Source organism: Vombatus ursinus, unplaced genomic scaffold (genome assembly GCF_900497805.2).
Source record: "Vombatus ursinus unplaced genomic scaffold, bare-nosed wombat genome assembly UNPS02009205.1, whole genome shotgun sequence".
In the NCBI taxonomy this organism is placed as follows: Eukaryota; Metazoa; Chordata; class Mammalia; order Diprotodontia; family Vombatidae; genus Vombatus; species Vombatus ursinus.
Genome location: NW_020948983.1, coordinates 33,237,455 through 33,260,423, shown reverse-complemented (window position 1 = coordinate 33,260,423; position 22,969 = coordinate 33,237,455). Strand labels below are relative to the sequence as shown.

At 37.8% G+C, this 22,969-nt stretch overlaps 1 protein-coding gene across 1 annotated transcript in view; it reads left to right on the top strand.

Moving 5' to 3' along the window:
- AGBL1 (ATP/GTP binding protein like 1) overlaps nt 1-22,969 on the top strand; it is an 868,369-nt gene that overhangs the window by 58,285 nt on the left and 787,115 nt on the right. The window contains 1 exon segment of the mRNA XM_027851980.1: nt 10,576-10,613. Within this exon segment, the coding sequence (XP_027707781.1) occupies nt 10,576-10,613 (38 nt within the window).

Genomic DNA, 22,969 nt, shown 5'->3' with positions numbered 1-22,969 from the left:
TGCATGTGCTACCATCATTTCAAATTCAACATATCTAAGATCTGATTTTCTACTACAAACTGGTTTCTCTTCCTGACTCCTCTACTTTTTGTTAATGGAGCCATTGTTATCCCAATCATCCAGGCTCATAGCTCTTGAGTAACTTAAAAGAAAATTTATTTATTTTTTCAATTGAGAAGCATTTATTTTCTCTCACTTCCATTCCACAAACACCCCCCCCCCCCCAGAAAAACAAGATCCAGGCATGCGTTGTCATTCAAGAAGTAATTCAATGTTAATTCATCCTTGATATTGTCTGTAATGTCCATTCCTCTTTCTAGTCCCACTTTGAGTGTTGACTCAGACCTCACACTATTACAAAAATTTTTTGTTTTACCTTTCCACTCTAATATAACTTGCACACTCACCACCAGATTAATCTTTCAAAATTTTTTACCACTTTGATTATCTCACAGAAGCCTGTACTAGTTCCATATTGTCTACTAAATGAGATCCAAATTTCTGACTTTCTTTTTATTTATTTATGTTTTATTTTTAGGCAATTGGGGTTAAGTGACTTGCCCAGGGTCACACAGCTAGTAAGTGTTAAGTGTTTGGTCTGAGGCCAGATTTGAACTCAGGTCCTCCTGACTTCAGGGCCGGTGCTCTATCCACTGCGCCACCTAGCTGCCCCTGAAGTCCAAATTTCTTAGCCTAGCATGACTACTCTCTAAGACATTGTACCTGCCTTGCCTCCTATAGGACCCCTTTTGCTTCATCCAAACTCCAGCCAGCTCCCATAATCCTAATAATCATTGTAATCCTTTCATAATCCTGATAACCGTTTTGCAGTGACATCATTAATACCTTATAACCAAACTCTATTATATTGTCACAAAACCCACCTGTAATGGTATCAATATAATTACCTTAGCTTTGGAGCATATGATTGACAACAATCTGAGCTAACATGTAAGCCCTAAGGGACCTAACTGCCCTGAGCCTTAGTCTGCTTATCATTACCAGGGAGCCTATTGAGGGCACATAAAATGATGCTTTTTGGCACTATCTTTTATAATATTTTTTGGACTGAAGTAGTTTTCATGGAACCAGTTAACAAGTTTAAATAGGGTAAATCTATACTCATTTCCCCCAATATACCTTGGCCTTTTTGTCTGAAATAACTCACCCTTTCTCCTTCATCACTTTAATCTCTATTCCAACATTCTTTAAGACTCATCTTAGATGCTCTGATTTCCACAAAATCTTTTCTGACTACCCCCAGAAGGATCTCTCCCTCCTCTAAACTTCTTTGGCTTACACTGGCTATACTCATTTCTCTCTTGGCTGCATTGCTTTGAGACTTTTGTGACTCACTTGCCCTGGTACCTTCTCCTCCTTCCCCTTTCCTTACCTCCTTCCCACCTTCACAGCTTTCTTTTGTCCCCTATTAGATTGCAAGCTACATGAAGACATTAATTATTTTTCTTTTTGTATTTGTATCCCCAGAGCTTAGCACATAGTAGGGGCTTAACAAATGTTTCTCAGGGGCATTTAGGTGGCACAGTGGATAGAGCTCCAGCCCTGAAGTCAGGAAGACCTGAATTCAAATCTGGCCTGTGTGACCTTGGGCAAGTCACTTAACCCCTATTGCCTCAAAAAATGTTTCTCTATTGATTGATTATTAATCATAAAAGACTTAATGGTTTTTTGGTGTTGTAATTGATTGTGTATGTATATCATAAAATGGGGGTAACTCAGATCTTGCATGGGTCCAATCATAGATTTAGAACTAGGCCATCTAGTTCTACCCTCTCATTGTACAGATGAGGAAACTGAGGTTCAGGAAAGTTAAGTGACTTCCTCAAGGCCACACAGATGATAAGTGGCAAAGTCTGAATTTGAACTTACTTCCCTTTATTCCATATCCAGCATCCTTTCCATGGCACCAAATCAACTGTTCCTTACAGGGTTGCTGTGTGGATCAAATTATGTGATAAAGTGTTTGTAAATCTTAAAGTATAATAAAATATTGGCTATAATAATAATTTTATTATTAGATGTCGATGAAGGCAAGGATCTTATTGTGTATCACTGCATGGACTACATTTTTAAGACCTGAGTTTTGTACCTAATAGATGCTTAATACATTTTTGTTGCATAAATAAATGCTCTTTTAAAATGCAAATTCCCCTGGGAAGCATAACACTTGAAGTCATTAGCAGGTATTATCAGAGATTAGCAAGTCAGTCACTTAGGAAAATTGAGAGAAAAGGTGATAAAAAGGAAGGAAACTTTTGATGAGGGAGAAAGAGAAGGCTATGCTAGTTTACTGGGTTCAGTTTCTAGTGGAAATGGGGAATGGAATCATGGATCATATCCATTTCTCAACTCAAATCAGAAGAAGAGTGAGGCTTCTAAGAAAGTTCTGGGATACAGTTAAGGAGAGTCTCTTTATTCTGGAGGGTAGAACCCTAAAGTGGGAGTCAGAAGAGCAGTCATGCTCCACCGCTAGCTAGATTGGGCAATCATTTTGAGCTTCAGTTACCTCATCTCTTAAAATGAAGTAGTTGGATTAGAGGTTTTCTCAGTTTTCTTCTGGCTTTAAAATTCTAAAATTTAATTATTTTAGGACTATTAGGAAGGGTCATTCCTGATTCCTCCCAATCCCCACATTCTTTCCTACCTGCTATGAGTACCAGAAATTCCAGTATTAATTTAAGACTTTGATCCCTGATGTAAGTGTAGATTTCTCAAGGATTGTCAAAACTGAAATGGTTTATCAGTCATACCAAAGTAGGAATGAAGGATCATACACCGGGTTTCAGTAATGGAGAAGAAGGAAAGACTGGGAGAATGTCTGGTCTGTGGAACTCAGAAGGAAGTTTGAAGAGAAGAAAATGGCCACAGGATAGTGGAACTGAGGAAGATGGGGACTCTGAAGGAAACTTGGCCTAATTTTCAGTTTTTCCCAGTGTTGTCTCTGTTCCCCAAGTAGAGGATTACCTTTAGGTGATAAGTAGGCATTGATTATACCAGGCTGTTGGTACTGTAGTACCAATCGTGACTGTGATATCTCTAGCTGAAAAGTACCTGCATGCCCTCAAACTCAGCCTTTTCCATGCTTCTCCTGGAATGGTATTCCTGCATTTATCCTCCTAGACTATGTGTCTGAGTCTTATGTTCTCATTCATTTTGTTGATTATTTATCCTCTAGCAAATCAACAATAGTTTTTAAGGGCAGAGGTTCAGATACCGTATCATTTTTGTATTTGTATCCCCAGCACCTAGTCCGGGGACCAGCACACAGTAAACGTTTAATAAATGTTTGTTGATTGATGATGCGCTCAGTCCTATTACAAGGCTGTGAGAAATCCAAGACTAATATATGATATGGCCTGTAACCCCATATTAGTCTAAGACAGATTATCTCAAGGCCAGGCTCCTACTTCTTTGTCAGTCTGTCTGTTTCTCCCTTTCTCCTCCTCTCTCTATCTGTCTAGAGCTTGAACAGCTCTGAATTATGTTAACAACATACACTCAGGTATCTCCACAATTCTAGTTACAGCCTGGATGGAATTAGAAACTTTTGAAAATTGTTTAGTTCTCTCTGTTATTCTGTATTGGAGTCTTTGAATATAACATGACATCACAGAACAACTACCTACGTGTGCCTTAGAGGACAGAATTTTTGGGCTTAAAAATATGCATTTATTAAAGGCAATATTGAACAATGTTTCTCATCACATCCTCTTGTATGTGATACCTATTGGTTCTGCTTTCAGTCTTTCCCAAGCACCAATTAATCTTGCATGTGATGGCTGGCATACTTTTCTTCAAATACCATTTTTGCAGGTCAAAACAAAACTGCCCCTTTCAGCCAGTGGGAATTTGGCAACTTTATTATTAATATTGTCATAGGTGGTCATTGACTCCATCAACCCCATTAGCTATGGTAATCTCATGGAAGTGGGTGTTATTTTGGCAATGTGCAAATAGAAATAGAAGCTCAATGGAAAGAGCATGAATAATATTTATGCTTAATATAGCAATGTGAAAGGTCATAGAGGAGACCAATTCTCCCACATTTATTCAAGCAATGATATAAAAAAGGACAACAAACCAAATATTGTTCAAAGAATGCAAAGATCAATATGTTTCTTCCTGTAGCCCAGGGCAACACAAGATAACCTAAAGACAAAAGCACTGGGAGAAACACCCTGGGAAGGAAATTTAGCATAGGAACAAGTGAACAAGGTAGGAACTTACAGCAGTATTTGCAACAGAGAGGCTTTAGGGGTAACAATAGTCCATAGCACTGCCTGGAGTAGGAAGGCCCCCTGGTGGGGGGAACAAAAGTCTTTGACTATATCCTGACAAGGGACAGCTGACAGTACAACTATGACCAGGAACACCTAAGCCTGCCAATGTTTTGAGTTCCCACATAATGGGAGATGTAAGTCTGTGGCATGAACCCCAGAAATTAAAAAAAAAACAAGACCTGAATATCCCATCCCATGGTATTGAAGGGGGTAGAACCTGATTCTGGCACAAAAACCCAAATTAGAAACTGAGTTTGGAGATATGAGTAAGCAGAAGAAGACACCAAACACTATAAAGAAATATGAATCAAGACTTATTCCATAATAACTACAAGCAAAGTTTCAGAGGAAAAAAATAGTTTAGCTACCAGGACAACGAGAGTTCTTGGAAGAAATGAAGCAAGAGATAAAAAAAATAGAATTACAAGTAAACTAAATATACTGGAGAAAAGAATTGGAAGAAAAATAAATAGATTAGAACAGAAATAGGAAACTCTTACCTAAATAGACTCAATGAAAGTAGGAATAGACCAAATTTCAGTGACTCAGTGAAACAATAAGAAACATTAGAACAAAGTCAAATGATCGATAAAAATAGGGAAAAAAGTAAGATGTCTATATCAAAAACAACTGACCTAGAAAGGAGGTCAAGGAAAGATAATTTAAAGATCATCAAAGTCTCTGAAAACTATGACCGAAAGTATAGCCTGGGCATCACATTTCAGAAATTATAAATGAAAATTTTTTCTTTACTGGAATAAGAAGGCAAATTAAAATTAGAAGAGAAATTTCTAGTTATCTATTGAAAGAACCCCCCAAAGGAAAACTCTCAAGAATGCCATAAACAAATTTGTGATATTCTAGGTAAAAAAAATACTGGGAGCAAATGGAAGGAAATAATTAAAGTACCAAAGAATCAAAATCACATAAGATTTGCCAGGAAACATAAAAAAAAAGTGAGAGAATCCTGAATTTGAAATTCCAAAAAGCAAAACATAAAAGCTGACACATAACTGATCCCGCAGGACATAGTGTAATCTTACTAAGTGAAAATGTGTCTTTATTGCAATAAAGGTCTTTCAAGTATTCTGGATGAAAAGACCAGGGTTAGGGACGAAATTTGAAATTCAAACACAAGAGTCAAGAGAAAATTAGAGAGGTATGCACACTGTGGAATTAGAAGAAGATAAATCAGGATGAAGTACTTAAATTTTAATGTAGGAGAAGAAACAGGAGTCCCTTCAAAATCCTGGTATCCTCAATGGTAATGGAAGAAATTAAGTAAGATAAAGAGAGGGAATTTGGGTAGTTTGTTTTTCATGGCATTGAAAGGAGAGAAGATGGAGAAAAAAATGAATAGACAGGAATAAGTGAGGAAGAAGGGGGTAACTTACTATGTCTCATATTCTGGATGCATTAGAAGAGTATACAGACATAGAGGAAGAGATGGATGGACCGTTGCATAAGCCTCACTCTTATCTAAAAAGTGGACAACACTCACACAGCCATACACACATTTTGATGTAGTAATACAGCAAACTCAAAAGGAAAACAGTTGAGATAAGAAAAGGGGCATGACGGTTTAAAGAGAGCATAGCATCAGTAATGCAATAGTTTCAAGCAAAATAAACTTTAACTATAAAGGATGCACTGTTGAATAGAGATTAAAAGAAAAGAAAAAGTAAGAAGCGGTGACTGGGATCTGGGTGAGGAGAAGAGAGGAGATGCAGTGGAATGGAAACACATTGATTCAATTACATATTACTAGTGTTGATTAAATCTCCCCCCTCTTTTTTTTTTTAAACTACACTCTTTATTATGAGAGGATGGAGCAGAAAGAGGAAAAAGTACATGAAGATATGATGGAGATAAACATACAATTAATAGTATGACATGAATGTGAATGGGAGTAACTTATCCATAAGATAAAAGAGGAGAAAATGTATCAAATGATAATTTAATAATATGTTGTTATAAGAAACACCTATGAAATAAAATCCACACAGAATTAAAAGGAAGGGCTGGAGCAGAATTTATTTTGCTTCAGGTTAACTTAGAAAAGTGGTGGCATAGAAATCATCGTCTAAGACAAACCTATGGTAAAAATAGATATGGGAAATTACATTATGCTTAAAGGCAAGATGGACAATGATATCAACATATAGTAGATAAGTGTTACATGGCATGACATCTAAAAGCTTAAAGGAAACATTAATAAAATTAATGGAAGAAATATTAAAGTATTATATTTGGGGAGATCAATGTATACTTCTAAGATCTAGACAAATATAACAAAGTAAACAAGGAAGGAGTTAAGGATCTGAATAGAACTTTAGAAAATTTAGATATGATAACTCTGGTGATTACTGAATGGGAAGAGAAAGCAATATATATATATATGTATATACATACATACATGTATATGTGTATATATATGTGTGTGTGTGTATATATATACATATTTGAGTAGCTCATATCAGATGTACAAAAACTGACTCTGTTGGGTCATAAAAATCTCACAAGCAAATTCAGAAAAGCAGAAGAATTAAGCATGTCCTTTACTGACTACAATGCACTAAAAAGTTGTTATATTATAATGCAATAAAAATCAGTAAAGGATCTTTGAAGAAAAGATTCAAATTAAGATAGAAACTAAATAGTTCAGTCTTAAAGAATTGGTGGATCCAAGAATACATAGGAATAAAAGATAATTTCTTCAAATAAATTAACAACATAGAAAAACTTCTGGGTTGTAGCCATAAAGGTCCTTTGAGGGAAACAGTGGTAACCACTTACATCTACAAAAGAATTAAAGAATAGATAACTGAATTGGACATACTACTTAAAGAAAAAACAAGAAGATCAGCAAATAAAAAAAAAGCACATGCAAAAAACCCCAGGAATAATGAGAATCAACGATAAAATTAACAAAAATGAAAGCCAAAAAAAAAAAAAAAAAAAAAGATTAGAGACACTGCATCTTTTGGTTCTTGGCATTTTCTTTTCCAGCCCGAAATGTTTTTTTCTTCGTTTCATTTACTGGCTTCCTTGCCTTCCTTTAAGTCCTGACTAAAATCCCATCTTCAAATGGAAGCTTTTCCTAACTCTTATGAGGAAGAGTGCCCCTTATATATTTATTCATATTTGTGAAAATTATTTCAGTTTGTCAGTTAATAAACATTTTTTAAGTTCATACTGTACCAGGCACTGTGCTGACTGTTGGGGATACAAAAAGAGGTTTAAACAACAACAACAACAACAACAACAACAACAACAACAACAACAATCCCTGCCCTGAAGGAGCTCACAGAATGAGCAAACAAATAGGAACAAACAAGCTATATGCAGGATAAATAAGAAATAATTGAAAGAAAAGAGGAGTTAGGACTTTCTGTATCTCTCTATTTTTGTCTCTGTCTCATCTCTCCTCCTCTCCCTCTCCCTCCCTCACTTTCTTCTTTCTGTCTTTCCTCCTTTCTTTCCTTCCTTCCTTCTTTCTTCCTTCCTTCTTTCTTTCTTCTTTCTTTTCTTCCTTCCTTCCTTCCTTCCTTCCTTCCTTCCTTTCTTCCTTCCTTCCTTTCTTTCTTTCAAGGAGAATATTGATAGTAGTGATGCCAAAAAGGGAAAAAATAAAACACGGTCAATGATGCATTTAAAGACAATGCACAGAAGAGGTCAGAAGGAGATTCAGAAGGAAACAGAAAATTGAAACAGCTTTGGAATTAATATACCAAATAGAGTATATACACTTGTATTCTCTATACTGCCTCTGTGATTGTGGGTCTAGTGTTTTCCTGCATTTATGCCAAGTGTGGCAGATAACTTTGGTTGTGATCAATGTGAGTACTTTTTTGCTCACATCATTTTACTCACATCGGGTCAGTAAAATTATGTACGTTCCCTTTCAAGGGTTGGTAAGGTCAGAGTCTGATGATTCCAAGATCTAGCAGTAAGGGAAGATCAGAGACAAAATGGCAAGATTTGACCTTTGAGATGTACTATCCTCTCCCCATTTGTCTACATACCATACTTGGGGTAACACAGTTTCAGGAACACAGGCCAATCTATTAGACAATGATGTAAGTGCTTTTTTCTTGCATTGTGTGAATGTGTGGGTGAGGGAAAGTATGTAGGAATAAGGAAGGAAGAGAGGAAGAGCTGCTTCTGGACTGGTTTGAAATATTAAGAATTAGTAGACAGGGACAGCTAGGCGGTGCAGTGGATAGAGCACCGGCCCTGACATCAGGAGGACCTGAGTTCAAATCCGGCCTCAGACCAAACACTTGACACGTACTAGCTGTGTGACCTTGGGCAAGTCACTTAACCCCAATTGCCTTACCAAAAAAAAAAAGAATTAGTAGACAGAAAAGAATGGTCTAATTTTCAAAATAATGATGACAATAGGGGGCAAAGGGAAGGGAATAAGCATTTATATAGCGCTTACTATGTGCCGGTACTGTGCTAAGTGCCTTACAGATATTTTCCCATTTTATCCTCACAACAATCCTGACAGGTAGGTGCTGTTATTATTCCCATTTGATATCTGAGACGATTTATAATACTTTAAGGCTTATCAAGTACTTTTATGTATGTCATCTCACAGCATTCCTAGGCGGTGAATACTATTGGTATTCATTATTTACCAATTTTGCAGATTGAAAACTAATATTTTCATCTGTAGAATGTGGTTAACTAATGTTTTCAATTTAACCAAAATTTAAATGTCTTGTCTCTGATTACATAACTCAAAAATATTAGAGTTGGGATTCAAACCTAGTTTTCTTTTTTAAATTCCAAGTGACGTGAATGTTCTCTATTGTTTACATTCTAGCTCCTCTGACATGCTCTGTTTTCAAGGTGCATCATGGGGCAGTTACTTTGTTCATCTCTCTCTAGCTGCTATTATTGGTGGACTACATGGATCAGGAAAAGAAGTGAAGAAAACTAGTGTCTATTTTGCAGAAAAGAAAGGGAGAAGAGATTAATAAAGGAGCCAACTAAATTATTCTACTTTCTACTTGGTAGGCTTCATTTCTGCTTTCTAGTTTTGTTTTGCTTAACAACAAAGTCAGAACACTGTAGCCAGCTGTAGGTTTTGCCACTGGGGGCCTAAGCAGCTTCAGGCCCCTGACCAGTTGCATTGGGATATTGCAGAAGTTCCCTGAATCCTGGGAACAGCCATGTCCAATGTTTTATTACTGAGGTTCTATGGCTATAGTTTAGATAATTCATCTTGAATAGTACGGTGTTGTCATCCACATAGCAGAGGTTAGGACAGGATTAGTTGGTCAGAGAATCAGCAATAAAACAGAGGAGAAAGGGGAATATGGGAATCATTCTCCCTGAGGTTTGATTACCAGTTTGTCTGCCAACTCATTTTAGAATCTTGGGCAGGTGATTCAAAGGGGCAGTGAAAATGTCCACTGTTCTAAGGCCTAGGTTTTTAGCTTTACATGGAAGCACAACATATCACTATTTAAAGCAAAACAAAATAGAAATATAACCTTCCCAACTTTTTGCACTAATATTTTCATTGCCATTGAAGTTTTCATCCAACTGGACTGGCTTTGCTTGGGCTTAACACAATAAATCTCAGTTGGCAGAAGAATGTCTCCATAGGCCTGAGCCAAGAGAAATATTCATCCTCATATACCTATCTCTGCTGTAAGTTGGTAATCTTTCCATGGAAGACAGTGATGAATTTGGAAAAAAAAAATAAGAAAAGAGCAGCTTTCTACTCTCAAGTGTCAATTTTTTAAAAAACTTAATGAGTGAATATTTTCAGTTTGGTCCATGGTGTGGTAAATATTGTAAGAATTTTGCACCTTGTTGCTATATGCTTGAACTCCCACTCCATCTCCATATATTTCCCCTTCTCTCTCTCCTTCCTTCCCCTAAGACTCATTTGGGGTCTTTGTGTTTTTCAAGCACAGATTCAGAGACTGGCATCAGCTCTGGCAGGGAAGAGCTAGGGAAAAGAGACATTCAGTGAGGTGGTGGATAGAGGGGGGGAGGAGGAGGTGAAGGGATATGTTCTGGAGCAGAAGGTACTCCTGGGACATATTAAAAAGACGGACGTTTTGCCCTAGTGCTATTTCTGCATTTATGCCTTTTTAATGGTCCAGTAGAGAGATCAATAGGATGTGTGCGACCAGGTTAGTAATGGGAATGTTAGGTGACAGCAATGAACAAGATGGTTATGGAATCTACAGGCTAATGAAAAATACTGCTGAAAACTGACTCCCCCTTTCCTTTTTTTTTCCTCTTTCCCCAGGGCTGCCACGGAGGTTCTTGCAGTATTGCTGAAATCTAGTAAGTGGCTCTTTTAAAAATTATTTATTTTCCTCACAAAGGTGAATGAACTGGGTTTTCGTGCTATCTCTCTCTAGCATCCTGCCTATAAAACAATGAGTCAGAGCTCTAAGGAGACCTTCGGAGAATATCACTTTTATGCTGTGGGCAAAGGTTCATCAAGACAATTAAAATTGTCTCCAATAGCAGCATCATTGTATATACATGCCTACATGTTTGACCCTGTAATCTATGTGTCTGTGTAAGGTCATGGATTCCAGAATTCTTTCCTACTCCTTGTTTAACAGGCCCCAAAAAACCCACTGAAAACAATAGCAGTATTGAAATGGGCTCCAGGTGTCAAGGGGAATGGAAATATACTACAGATATAGAATGTGTATGTGGGAATTAATGGGTGGGAGGAATGCTGGTGACATCAGTGTCATAGATACTAAGCAGAAGAGGATATTACTAATTATTTGGGAGACAATTGTTCTGAATACAAGGCCAACTCTCCACTCAATTATGTAATTCAATAAAAAAATACACTTGGAGGTGGGGATAATCTTAATTTAACCTAACTAGACTGCGTCAAAATTAATCGTCAGTACGTAACACCAAGTACTATGCATTTGTGGTGTAACATTATCTGAATTTTTTGGGGGGGTGGTTTGAGTCCAGGCCTGTGATTGCATCAGTGTAGGGAATGCTGAGTGAAGGACCTCTTCCCATCAGTGGATTCCAGCAATTCAACTCCAATGTACAATCATAAAGAATTGCTTGGGGCACTGAGAGTTTAAGTGACTTGCTTGTGGTCATACAGTATGTCAGAATATATCACAGGCAATATTTGAACACAGATTTTTCTGATTCCAAGGCTGATTCTTTATTTGCTTCTCCACATGACCCTTTTTCTCTTTCTTTGGACCCTTTTTCTCTTTCTTTGGATCTCTTTGAATTTGGATCTTTGGTAACTGACTGATTGGATTATGATATTTGTTGTGGAGGTTGCCTAAGGCCTATAGAAAATAATTAAGTTTTACTAAGCCTTATAAATAAATAACTTTAAAACAGAAACAACAAACTTCTATGAAATGAGTATGATGAGAGTATATCATCTATTTCACCCTTTGTCCTGAATGAACAAAGAGCTTGAGGTTTGAATTTTTGTTTTTTGAAGCTTTCTATAATGCCAGGGTATATATACAATATCATACCCTGAAGGGATAGTGGAAGAAACAAAAATGAGTTGGGGAGTGAGGAGCCTGGAAGTTATGAACACCTTGAGATAGGAGATAGACAGAAAACCGTTACCGCTGGGCTCTGGAGAGAGAAGCAGTCCTTCATAACACTGAATCTGACTCAGGTTTTGTGTCTCTATTATCATGACTCTCTTGTCCGCCTGTTGCTACCAATTACAACACCAGGTACTTGATACAGTAAGGTAGTGGTGGGGAAGATATTGACATATAGAAATTCTAGGAATGGTGGATTGGATGCTAAGAATGGTACAAGAGGAACCTTGCAAGAAAAGAAAACCTACGGACAGGGGAGCTTGCTTCCTTTTACTTCCTCCATGTACTAGTACTACGTATCTCGAGACATGATGATCATGTGTTTTTAGAGAAGTTGATGTTTCACAGAAACAGTATTAGAAACCTGTGGCCCAGATCTATACTAATACAGATCAGGTCTGGTCCTGAGGGCCTAACCCAGGGACAGCCAGTTTCTTTCATTGGCTTGCTAACCTCACCTTTACTTCAGGAAAACTTCTGAATATATTCAAGTATGTGTCGTGTGTGTTTCATCAAAAGGGTCCCCAGTTCTAATATAAACATCAAAGGTAAGAAATGAAAAATGAGTAATGAACAGCTAATATTTTACCCCATGGAAAATTCAGAAGACACAAAAGACTCAGAGGACTACACAAACAGATTAAAAGAAAAAGAAAAACAAAACAAAACAAAACAAAGCAAAATAACATCACATATAGCCCTGAAATTGCCAGTCAGCTTCCCCAGAAGACAACTGAGTTTGGGGTTACTACTGTGATGGTTCTTTGACATTATGGTGAATCCCTCTTTGTCACAGAATTATGCACAGTTCTTTTGAGACTCATAGTAATAACCTATAATACTCCCCTCAACATGAAAGCATTCTTTGAGGATTGCTGAACAAGCGAGTTTCTTCCAATTGGACGTACAGAGACCAACTTATTCACTGTCTTTGTTTTCCACACTGGACACTGATTAGGAGATATGTGGATGACTCTCTTCTTTCTTCAAGGATCACAGCGCATCAAGAAATGCCCTTATTGTTCTGGAGGGTCTGATCCTTTAAGCTTCAAACTTGAGAATTCTTGAGCTTGCCTCAAGGCAATGTCTAGAGAATATCCTTTTCTTTTTAGAAGACCATATGCTATGATCATATTGCTCTTGGGAATTCCAAATCTCCCCTCCTCCATACAGAAGTCTGGGATTTATGAATATTTTCCATGTAATTTTCCTCTTGGGCTATGTGAGCTCAAAGCACATATTTGTCTCTGTCATGTACTTCTTTAGGATCCCTAACTATTACACCAGCTATTGTTATCTCTGTTGCTGGGGAACATGTCTCTGGTCTCTGACGTGTTCAGAAAAGGAAACATGAAACAGAAAGTAGAAAGGAGGCCATGAATTTGAGTTCCAAGGACATCTCTCTAAAGCCACCTGGTCAAACACCTATAGTTCAGCACATGTTTTTCCCATAAATCACAATCAACTTTTCAGAAGGTAGAGGGAAGTATCCCCTTTCTTGTCTCTTTGCCACACTCTGGAAGAAGGCACAAACGGAAAGGCAAATAGGAATTCTAAAGCGAAAGGGAGTTTCTTTGTGAGCTTGCTTTTATATACCATAGAGGGATGATTCTACGGACTAGAGTTTATTCTTCTGAGTTTTAGCCAGGAAATCATCTTGGACTTTCCTGTGTCCTCTCAGGAAGTCACCTGTGGCCTTGCCCCACACCATCAGATGCCTCCAAAGGTCCATGCCTTATGATCTCACCAAGTTGATTGGGGAATTCATAAAATTGTTTGAGGGCTCCCCTGATCAATCACCCCAAACAGTTTTCATTGTTCAGTTTCATTCAAATCAGTGAATATCTCTTAAATGCTTACTACATGTAAGGCATTGTGCTATATGTTTGGACTAAAAGACAAAAAGAGAAAGAAAAAACAAAGAAAGAGGAAGAAAGGAAGGAAGAAGGAAGAAAAGAAAAGAAAAGAAAAGAAAAAGAAAGTCCTTGCCTTCAAAGTGTTTACATTTCAAATAGAGGTCCTTATACATCCTTCTGCCAACATCAGCCCATTAACCAAGAAGGATCATAACTATAGAGTACAATGTGTCAAGGAAATAAGGGAGAGGAGCTACAAAGAAATGTGGGCCACGTTGGTAGGCCTTAAATGAAAAGGATGGGCTTTCAAGCATTAGATATCATGACAGAAATATTTTTGATGTACACGTCCTAGGATGCACTATGGTGTAGTACAATGCTGCTGTTCTCTTTGCATTTCTTGCTGTTTTGCCCCTTTGGAGTAATGATGTAATCAGTTTATCATAGCACTTGCAGTAAAAAAGGTCAATCATGTTAAAAGTCTGTTTGCCCCTTTCCTGATAGTAATACCAACATAATAGTAACATTAAGCAGCCACATTTTCTTTGTGCTGAAACATTTGTGGTCACTGTTGATTAACAAGACATGAAATCCCAAAATAATATAAAATTATAACACACTCATGTTTAAAAACTTTGGTGTGTCTAAGAGGTAATTTAAGATTTTTTATTATTCACATTGTATACCAATACCATTCCATAGTAGCCCAAGTCCAAGGTAGAACCCATTGTTTTTGCCTAATTGATACTGTATGCTAATTAATAAAATTAGAATTAGAATAATGAAATTGATTGTGTATTGCCTTTAACTTGCAAAGCTGATGATCGTGACCCTCCACTAGTAAGAAAAATATATACACATACACATGTATGTACACATACATATACACACACATATGCATATACATGTGTGTGTACACACACACACACACACACACACACACACAATTTGTAGTTGGACTAGGTGCTCTCTAAGTTTCCTTTCAGCTTCATGATTTGATGACTTCATGCTTGTAAGAGGGTGAGGTCCTACTGAGTTATCTGAGAAAGAATGAGAGACAATGTATAGGTATTATGAGGTATATCCGAGTAGCCACACATTTCCAAAGATGTCTTCCATTGAACCTACCTGATCTAGCATCCCCACCACTGGAGTCACATTCCTTTGAGTGAAAGAGAAATAGAGAACTTTAAGTGCTGGACTAGGTATTTGGGGCCTTGAGTCTGAACCCCAGTTTTTTTTATTTAAGTACCTTTGTGACCATAGTCACACTAACTTTTTGGGGTCTCAGTTTGTTTATCTTTAAAATGAAAGGGTCACACTAGATGACTTTTAAGATCCCTTCCAGCTCTAAATCTATAGTCCTAGAATGTTCTGGAAATTTCTCATTCAAATGTCATAGTCTTTTTCTAGTATTGCAGATAAGTTTATCTGGCATAACCAATCACCACCTTGAAATGCATAGAGACCCGAGAAACAAGACAAATAAATTTCACCAAAAGGCTTTGGAGAGAGGAAAGTTTGGATAAGACAGACAGTTGTTGTTCAGGGAACAGACAGAATGTGGCACTGACATGTAAGGGCAGACTAGAATGAACAACCCAATGATGGGTACCCCAATGAGAGTACCATGTGGCCACCATGGAGTGAATAAACCAGATGCAAAATAGTTCAGGAATTTATCTAAGACCAACCTTGCATCTAGCTAGCTACTCCATGGTAACCAAATGTAGTCCAGATAGCATAGAAGTCAACAGGATCAAAGCATTTCCTTTGTCTCCTCCTTTCTGCCATCAGGAGGGAGAATACCCTTGGAAGTCTCATTCTCTTCTTGTCTCAGCAGTTATAGATCCTTGAAGTTAAAAAATGAATCTCTGATCCAATAGACAAGCTTCTTAGTAGTTATATGGGCCTAACCCAAATCCCATGAATTTTCTACAAATACCTTTCTCATCCTTTCCTCTCTTATCTTATCTTTCCGTGGTACCTCCTTCCCCCAGCACACACACACACACACACACACACACACACACACACACACACACACACACACACACACACACACTCTCTCTCTCTCTCTCTCTCTCTCCCCCCCTCCCTCTTTCTCTCTCTCACCCTCACCTCAGAAGAACAAATGATAGAGTGAATATTTCTGAAATGAAAGCTTTGGCCTATTATACTTTATCCCATCCAAAATCACTTAGCTTTTTATTGCCAGAATTTAATAAAGCTTTGATTAAGAAATAGTGCTTCTCCTAGTGCAGACAATCTTTTCTATAATAAATCACAAAGGCATATTGTCTTTTGTCTCTGTCTCCTTCTCCTCTATTTCTACCTTTCCTTGTTCCCAGTCTTTCTAGCTCTCCTCTGCCTCTCTTTTCTTCTTCCTCTCTGTGCCCTGCTGCCTTTTTCATGAGCATTAGAAATAAACGAATTTGTGAAAAATCATAGCCCTAGAAGCAGCTTTTAAATGAGCACACAGCTATGGGATCATGTCTGACTTGTACTAGCTCAAATGATGAATTCTCAAATAATGCTTTGGTATTAACCTTGCTGCCCAGATTTAAAGGTCACGTTATTGCAACAAGGAAACACCTTCTGGTTCAGGCACTAAATCTTAATAAGGGAATGATAGGGCTGCTTCAGTGCTGCCTTCAACTTAAATGCAGAATTAGCATTTAGGAAGGTAGAATTTGCAGGAGGTTGGGCAAGGAAGAAGGAAGAGAAGAAAAGAGAGAAAGAAAGTATGGGAGAGTTAATTGGAAGTTTGGCAGACAGACCACAGATGTTTCACTGTTTTTTCTACTGGATTGTTTGCCTAAATGGCTCAGAGGGAAGGACTGCTGCTTGGCAACAAAGGGAGGGTCTTTACTAATTTCTGCTGGGAACTTGAGAGTATTCGAGCTCTAAGCTGCACAGAGAAGAGATTGGGTGTGGATGTGGGTAGGAATACATCTTACCATTGAGGTACAAACAGATGTGGTGCAGTGTGGTCTGGAATGAAGATAAAACATCATTTCCAAGATGTACAGTTTATTCCTTAGGCCAAGGGTGGGGAACCTGAAGCCTCGAGGCCACATGTGGCCCTCTAGGTCCTCAAGTGCAGCCCTTTGACTAAATCCAAACTTCACAGAACAAATCCCCTTCATAAAAGAATTTGTTCCATAAAACTGGGACTCAGTCAAAAGGCCGTACTTGAGGATCTAGAAGGCTGCATGTGGCCTCCAGGCTGCAAGTTTTCCACCTCTGGTTTGGACAGTTTGTCATGATGCAAGATTACTCAAGTCAACTCAAGTCAATTAACAAGCATTTATTTGGCACCTACTATGTGCAAGGTCCTACAGATACAAAGTCAAAAATGAAACAATCTCTACCCTCAATCCATCATTCAATCAATATACGTGTATTAGTCAATTACTATGTACAAGGTACTATGTTAGGTACTAGAGCTATGAAGAAAAAAAACTGAAATTGTCTCTGCCCTCAGGGAGTTTACATTCTATTGGGGAGGGGAAAGAACATGTGTACAAATTATCCTATAAAAGAAACTGATGTGGCAGAGAGTACTACATCTGGGGAGGGAATGGTGGTGAGCAAATGAGAGAGGTGGCATCTCACTGGAGACTTAGAACATTGGGGGTAGGGTGTGCTATTGTCCCTCTACTTTAGATTAAATAGTACGTTTTTGCTGCTCTGATTTTTTCTCCAAATAGCAACCTGTATCTTTGTCTCCAGCATTTGGATGACCGGCAGTATCCATGCCTTTGCATAGTTAACCATAGTTTAAGAAATAGTGCATAGTTAACCTTCTATCCAGATAGGGAATATGCCTCTTTGCCCCATGAACAACTACTTGACCAGTACTTATAACTATTACACTTATAGGAAAAGTGAATTGTATACATATGAGATGCTCACAATTGAGGTTAGTAAAATTAAAGAAGCCATCATCTAGCAAAGGGAGCAGGACTGAAAATTCACTACTTTCCTATTTTCTTGGTGGCTATTGACATCCACTGGGCCCACTGGGTGTTTGATGCTCTATCAGTGTCTAGAGTGATGATCCATCCTCTCCAAGGGTGTTGAGGGAAATATCTATCAGGAAGTAATCCCTAGGTTCATCACAAGCTCACAACAAACAGATGTAATGATAAGAAATGATAGGAAAAAAATTCTTTTTTTTTTTTGGACAATAACCAATTTCATTATGAGGAAATTTTTTTTTCAGTTGTTGTATCTGTTTGGCTAGAGAAATAGTGTTTCTCCTAGGAAAAGCTAAAAATCAGCAACAAATACATTTTATTGATATTTGCATTTGTCACATGGGAATGGATGACTTTATTAAACTTGATGTGAATCCCCATCACACTCCACACTGATCCTACTGTTGAGTTTTATAAGAACCGTTGATTCTCAAGAACTGAGAAAAGAACTTTGAGCAGGAATACCTTTTATGTGTGTCATATATGCTTTTGACAGTCTGGTGAAGGCTATGGATCCCTTGTCAGAATAATGTTTTAAAAACATTAAAATAAAATACATAGGATTACAAAGCAAACCAATTATGCTGAAATTCAATGATTAACAAAAGTCTAAAACAAACTATACTCAACAAACAGACAAAAGAATCACAAAAAGGTCACATTCCCCAGATTAAGAACCCTGGGTTTAAGGGAATTGGGATTATTTATATCAAAGAAGAGGAGGCTGAAAGGCAATTCAATAATGTATTCCAGGTATATGGAGCACTGTTACATGAGGTAAGGTGCTATATGACAAATGAATGAGGATATATCACTCAATGCAGGAAGAAATGAAGGAAAGGTACAGGGTAGACTTTGTTCATGCATCTGAATGTGTGGACGATGATCCATGGAGAGAATACAAATATACAAGCTGAATAACATCAGCATAGCTATGTAAGGTGCCAGATTGGAGCAATAAATTTTGGTTTCCTGCAGGTGGAAGAAATAATTGGTGATAGAGGGAGGGCAAAAGAGATGGGAAAGCTTATTCAGAATTCTGCTATATTATGTTACACTCTAGCTCAATGTATGGTCAAAGTTAATTTTCTTTTCTGGATATGTAGTTCAGTTATCCCTGACAAACATATATTCATTTTTATGTATTTTAAATAGAGAAAGGGGGGAAGCTGAAAGGATTCCACCCATTCTCCTTGATCCCCCAGGCAACTGCCAGTCAACCTACTGAGTTAAAATAAGATTGGGGATCTCTCCATTCAGGAGGGATGAACACGAGCAGAGGGTGATTCTTTCTTATGCCATGTGGTGGTGCTGTTCTTTTAGCTATCTTGGTTGCCACTGGTCCAATATTTATTTTCAGTGAGTAATTTGTTTATCAGGAGGTTATTTTAATCTAATTTTGGTCATATTTGCTATTCCACACTATCTGCGCTTCCCAGCGTTAGCAGCTTGCATGGCTTGGAGGAAATTAGCTGAAGATGGTCTCCGAGGCATTTGCTCAGCTGTTATTTAGGGGAATGGGGAGGAGGGAGCTTGAAGAGCTGAGGGTTATGAAAGCAGATGCAACTTGTTGCACTATTAATGTCATTACAGTGACGGAACAGGAGTCATGGGGTCTGTGAACCTCTAAAGTAGCTTCTTGAGAACTGCCTCTGATTTAATACCAACAGTTCCCTGCCAGTAACCTTTCCCTGACTCTGGTTCCCACTTCCTATTTTCACCCAACTAAGAGGAAAGTCACTTTCTGTTTAAGCATCAATCTATCTACCAAATCAACAAGCATTTATTAAACCCCTGCTATGTACCAAGCACTCTGCAAAACTCTGGGGATATGAAGAAAAAAAAATGAAATGGTATTTACCTTCAAAGAGCTTTCATTGTAGAGTAGGGGGTAAATATATATTTGGATAAATGGATAAGTGGATAAATATATATTCATGGAGAAATAAAGGCCAGATCTATGCAAAATAAATACAAAACAATTTGGGGCTGGCAAAGTTAACTCAGAGGATTCAGGAAAGGCCTCCAAGGAGGTGGCACTTTAGCTAAGCCTTAAAGGGATTTGAGTTTTCCAAGAGGCAAAATAGGGATTCTTTTTTCTTTTTAGCATTTGCACTGTCCTCCCATACCCACCTATGCCATGTAACTGATTTGAAAGAGACTTCAAATATCCAGTCAACTTCTTCATTTTACAGACTTGGAAACTGAGACTCAGTGAATTGTAGTGACAAAATTAAACCCACACAATAGTTTCCTGAATCCCAAGTCCAAAGCTCAGTCTACTACACCAGGTTTCTTCTCTAGGCAGATACTCTATTTGTCTTAGTGGTCCCTGGAACATTTCTGTCCTTATTTGGGGATTAGGAGTCCTAGATTCTAGTTCCAGTTCCAGTATTTACCTATATTGCCTTGTGAAAACTACTCATCTTTAAAAATATATTTATTTTTAGTTTTCAACATTCACTTCCATAAGATTTCGAGTTTTAAATTTTCTCCCCCTCCCATTTCTTCCTCACCCCTGCCCCAAGACGGTATATAATCCTATACAGTCTCTACATATACATTCATATTAAGCTTATTTTCCCATTAGTCACAATGTAAAGAACAATTACAACTAATGAGAGGAACCATGAGAACGAAGTAATAAAACAAAACAACAAAGGAAAAGGAGAGCAAATAGTATGCTTGCATCTTCATTCAGACTCCATATTTCTTTTTCTGGGTGTGGATACAATTTCCATCATGAATCTTTTGGAGTTGTCTTAAATTCTTGCATTGCTGTGAAGAGCCAAGTCTATCAAAGTCAGTCATCTCATAATGTGGCTTCATTTCACTCAGCATCAGTTCGTGTATGTCTTTCCAAGTTTCTTTTGAATTCTGCCTGCTCATCATTTCTTACAGCACAATAGCGTTCCATTACATCCATATACTACAACTTGCTCAGCCATTCTCCAACTGATGGTCATCCTCTCAATTTCCAATTCTTTGCAACCACAAAAAGAACTGCGATAAATATTTTTGTACATGTGGGTCCTTTTCCCATCTTTATGATCTTTTTGGGATACATACCTGGAAGAGGTATTGGCTGGGTCAAAAAATATGCCCAATTTTATAGCCCTTTGAGCATAGTTCCAAATTGCTCTCCAAAATGGCTGGATCATTTTACAACTCTACCAACAATGTATTAGTGTTCCAATTTTCCCATGTCTTCTCCAACATTTATCATTGTCCTGCTTTGTCTTGTTAGCCAATCTGATAGGTGTGATGTGGTACTTCAGAGTTGTTTTGAAAACTACTCATCTTACCTCTCTGAGATTCAGTTTCTGAGACTGTAAAATGATGGAACTGACAAGATAATCACGAAGGTTCTGTCAAACTTTAACATTCTATGGTTCTATGATTGTAATGGGGAAATTGAAATGGCTTTAGCAAACTTCTCCTAGCTTGCTGTTTATTTGATGGCAGGATAACACAGATGAAAAGTGAAAGAAAGGAAGAGTCTTTTCATATTTTCCTACTCCATTCTATTCATAGGGTTTTTGGGGTGGCATTTTTACAGACATTGGGATCTAGGTAGACAAATGGCTCAGTGGATAAACTACTGGGTCTAGGGTCAATAAGAACTGAGTTTGAATTCCACTTCAGATACGTAATAGCTTTGTGATCTTGGACAAGTCACTTAACCTTGATCTCAGTTTTCTCAACTGTAAAATGGAGATAATAAAAGCACCTACCTCCGAGGGTTGTTGTCAGGGACAAATGAAATAATATTTATGAAGTGGCTGGCATGGTGCCTGGCAATAGTAGGTGCCATTTAAATATTGTATTATTATTATTGGAACTGGACCTATGATTCCATGGACATATGAAACTCTTGGGTGAAGAAATTCCCTCAGCCAGTATAGATAGTCAAATTCTTTGTAGTTAATAGTCTTAGAGAGTTGTCTAGATCAGTGGTGTCAAACTCAAATAGAAATTGGGCCCCTAAACCACATGAGGATCCCTGTGGCTGCCTAGAAATTAATATTGTCTATGTTTTGTTGTATTTTTTGTTAAATATTTCCCAATTACATTTTAGTTTGTTTCCTACAAGGCCACTGTTTAATACCTCTGGTCTAGAGCAATGGGAAATTAAGTGACTTTTTCAGGGTCACACAATCGGTATTCCTGGATCCAAGGCTGATTCTCTATTATTCCCTATTCCATCATGATCCCAGATATATGCCATTTTAAACATTCCTGTTTCCTTAGGAAAATTACCATCGTCAATGAGAATAGTGGAAAAGAAGGGGGAACATCTAAGAAAATAGCAAAAATCTTCTGTATATTGCTATACCAAGATTTAGAACACCTGACTTCCATCCCAAAATCAGAGAATTGAGCTAGCATAATGTTAATCAAAAGTAAGATAAGTTTGACTCAGGAAAACACACAGAAAACTAGTGCTTCCTTAAGTTGTAGGCATGGAGTTTGAATCTGTTGGGCCCAATATTGGCGATTGGCTTGAATTGAATCTGGAATATCTACTCCTACTTAAAGTATGGGAATAACAGAGAATACTCGTAAGACATCTGGATTAATAAATAACTCTAAATCTAGCACTATTTGGGTTATAGGTGGTAGTACTCCTACCTGACACAAACCTCTTAGCTAGCTTGTATAATGATTTAATGCTATCTAAGGCAAAACCAGGCCCTCTTGTCTGATCACATTACCATCTTATACCATTATGATGCAGTATGAAATAGTGACTAGTCCTCTTATACCTTGCAAGAGCTCATATGGATCCTAGGACTTTTCCACTTGTCTGATTATTCTGCTTCCAAGATTGGGCTAGGATGTAGTTTTGATGATGGTGTGAAATTCTGTTCAAGGATGCTCAGGAGCACATGTATGATACCACTTAGTAATAAGCTCCACCCCCCTCTGAGAAAGGGCAATTCATAGTGTTCCAAGAAGCGTGCTTGTCTTCTTCAATCACCACTGCATGGAATTTTCTGGGGTACTCAATAATTAGCATTTACAAAACATTTAGGCTCTAATATTCCTACCCAGAGTGGTACATAAACTGCTCTCTCTTTCTCTCTCTCTACCAGGCTCTATCCTTGAATGTAGAGCCATATTCAATTGATCTAGAATTGCAGCAAGTAAGGGATTAACAAAAGCAGTACAACTGAGCCTTGAACCTTTTAGATGTTAGATACTATATCTTTCTGGCATTATCAATTGACTGACCATATATG